A 3,185-nucleotide genomic window follows, 5' to 3' on the forward strand; every position below is an offset into this window, starting at 1 on the left:
TATATATATATATATATAACTTTTATATATATACATACATACATACAAACATACATACATACATACATATATAAATACATACATACATACATACATACATACATATATACATACATAAAAAACCATTTATACTGAACAAGAAGTAAGAAATCATTAAAAATTTCCCCAATCTCCGATTAAAATCCTCCTAAAAAGATTTCCCAACATAACTGCACAAATCTACATATATTTACATAAATATATATCTACATGAAAGCAAGTCAGAAGACACTTCTTTTTATTCTCCCTTCTTTAAAATCAAAAACTTGAAAATTAAACAAAAATTAAATCTATTTTTAAAATGAAATGTTTTCCTAGTTTTATATATGAATATATACACACTTTTTTTTATAATGCCTTGCTTTTTTCATATATCTATAGGCCTAAAATAATATATTATAAATTAAGTTTGAAACAGAATTGAAAAATACATATAAACACATAACCCACAAACTCTACCTCCATGAAACAGAGTTTAAAATTTCTAACTATTCGATCAAATTGCTTGTAGGACAACGAACCCCTAGAGAGAAATATACAGACCAACAACTTTCGCACCTACCCACATCGTACTATGGACATCAAAGCGCGAGATAAACAAATTTCTATACTACCAGTACCATGACATGCTCGACTAATAACCTCCACCTTCCAAACGCAAACAGGAAATGCCCGAAATAACATCAACAAGTAAAGAAACTTACTGACCAGCTAAAGCATAACACCTACTTATATTTTTTGTGAACCCTTATATAGAGTTTTGAGGAGTGTGGAACTACGTCATAGCCACTATTGTTCGTAGGTCTACTCCGACCCGGCGTAGTAGTACCCGTTAGGGAATCAGCTGTGGGCTTAGCATATGAACCACTGGGATGGAAGGACACGTATTTCACACGAGAAGTTTTTTTCTAGGAGAAAGTAACCTCATATAAAAAGAACCTGAAGTGCAATTGGTTTCTACTTGTGCTGAAAAGTGGGTTCGGTATTGTGCAACACTATCCACTCAAAGCAAATTAGCACACGGGAACTTCTTGGATACTCGGAACGTTTGTACAGACTTCCTAAGCTACGACGTAATCCTACTCGGTCACGGGAGGACTTCTACCACACACACACGCACACACACACACACACACACACACACACACACACACACACGCACGCACACATACATGCACACACATATATGCATACATATGTATGCATATATATGTATATACATACATATGCATACGCACACGTACACAAATATATGATGGCTTTCCGTACAGTTTCTAATTACCAAATTTGACTCACAAGGCCTTTGTCAACCCAAGGCAGCAGTTAAAGACGTTGGCCCAAGTTACCATGGTTTGGGATCGAACACGAAACTCCATTATTGCAGGGTAAACATCTTGATCACACCAGCATACTTATATCTAGTTTCCTTAAACCTGAACAAAGATGACCAAAACCAAATACTTTACGTCATTTAGACTCTCTCTCTCCTTTACCAATTCCAGCATCTTGCCGCTCTTCATTGTCCTCTCCCATTATTGTTCCATAAAATTATTATCATTGCTAACAATAAAAAAGAACGCAAAAAGGAAAAGAAAGACAAGTGAAAAGCAACAACAGTAAATATACCAAACAGTACAATTGCTTCTAGAAGAATGGCTGTAGAGAGTGAGCGGATGGTGTTGGGAGAAGATAATTAGATTTAGAGAAGAGAAAACAGAAATTATAGCGAAAGTAATAAAGAACAATACAATGAATAAAGAGGAATCATACCGGAGAAAACATATATAACAGCTCCGATCAAAGTTTTTACATCTGTTCTAATGTTGCCAATAACGCTGATAATGGCCGCTATAACAATCATCAAGAGAGCAACAACTGGGTATGGCGCTGATAAACGGATGGCCCCTGTAAAGTAGAAATAGAAGTAAATTGTTCATATTGACAAAACACATCTCATATATTATAGATATAAAGAATATATGATGAGTATGTAAGACCATGCACTGTATTAGAATAATGCAAAGATGTGTAGATGTACGTTTGTGTATTTTATGTAGGTTTGTAATTGCATATGCATTCTTAGAAGCGTATACGTTCTATTTTTGTCTGGTTTTGTGAAACACAGCTTTTAAAGATTGATAGTGAAGTAGTTTGTTACATAAACAAGTGCTATAATAACCATAGGTATAAAACCGAAGTTATAGTCTGGATGTAGCATACATGCTTAAAAAAATGTTTTTTTTTTTTACCGTATATCCCTTTAACTCTAACATTATGTTAATGCCTACTAGACAACTGATTACTACTGTATACGTTTTATTTACGTGATCGTTATGCCATGTAAGCTAGCCTTACATTTTACGGAGTTACTGACGGGAACAGTTCACCAATGTCCTTTAAAGTTAAAGGTGAATATGTCCTCCGTATCATTGTAACCTTTATTATTATTATTATTATTATTATTATTATTATTATTATTATTATTATTATTATTATTATTATTATTATTATTAAGGCGGTGAGGTGGCAGAATCGTTAGCAAGCTTAGCGGCATTTCATCCGTCTTAATGACCGTCTTGAGTTCAAACTTCACCAAGGTCGACTTTGTCTTTTATCCTTCCGGGCTCAATAAAGTAAGTGCCTGCAATATTATCACACATCACGCTTACAAATTGTATGATACACTATGCCGGCTACTACATTCCGATTTGTAAATAAACCTACATATCTCGGTTTACCTACCACTCAAACATAACAGGCACATTTGCCACAGCTGATTCTCATATGGATTACGAGTGTCACATCTGGATATTTACAATATATATTGTGCAGCATGTGCAACCATGTCTGTATCTGAAGAATTTTTGGTAGTAAATTCCTTACATATCTATGTAAAATGTAAAACTTTGTAATTCCTATTAGTAACTGAAACACTTGTAATAGTTAATAAAAATACCCAAAATTTCTAATTTCCTGTTTTGTTATACAATAACTTTGTAAATAATATTTCTATAATTCTCAATTTTAATTATGTATTTTGAACTATCATATAACAGCAACTGAGACTACATGCTGGATTATAATAAGCAAATAAGCAGATGTGCTTTAAGAGGAAACAGCTAGTATTTACCCTAACTACCTACATT

At 33.5% G+C, this 3,185-nt stretch overlaps 1 protein-coding gene across 1 annotated transcript in view; it reads right to left on the bottom strand.

Moving 5' to 3' along the window:
• LOC106882048 (voltage-dependent calcium channel gamma-5 subunit) overlaps positions 1-3,185 on the bottom strand; it is a gene marked incomplete in the record, with an annotated part of 310,039 nt that overhangs the window by 17,724 nt on the left and 289,130 nt on the right. Inside the window, 1 exon segment of the mRNA XM_052970504.1 lies at positions 1,810-1,944. Coding sequence (XP_052826464.1) covers positions 1,810-1,944 — 135 coding nt within the window.

The sequence above is a fragment of the Octopus bimaculoides genome, chromosome 9 (genome assembly GCF_001194135.2).
Source record: "Octopus bimaculoides isolate UCB-OBI-ISO-001 chromosome 9, ASM119413v2, whole genome shotgun sequence".
Classification (NCBI taxonomy): Eukaryota; Metazoa; Mollusca; class Cephalopoda; order Octopoda; family Octopodidae; genus Octopus; species Octopus bimaculoides.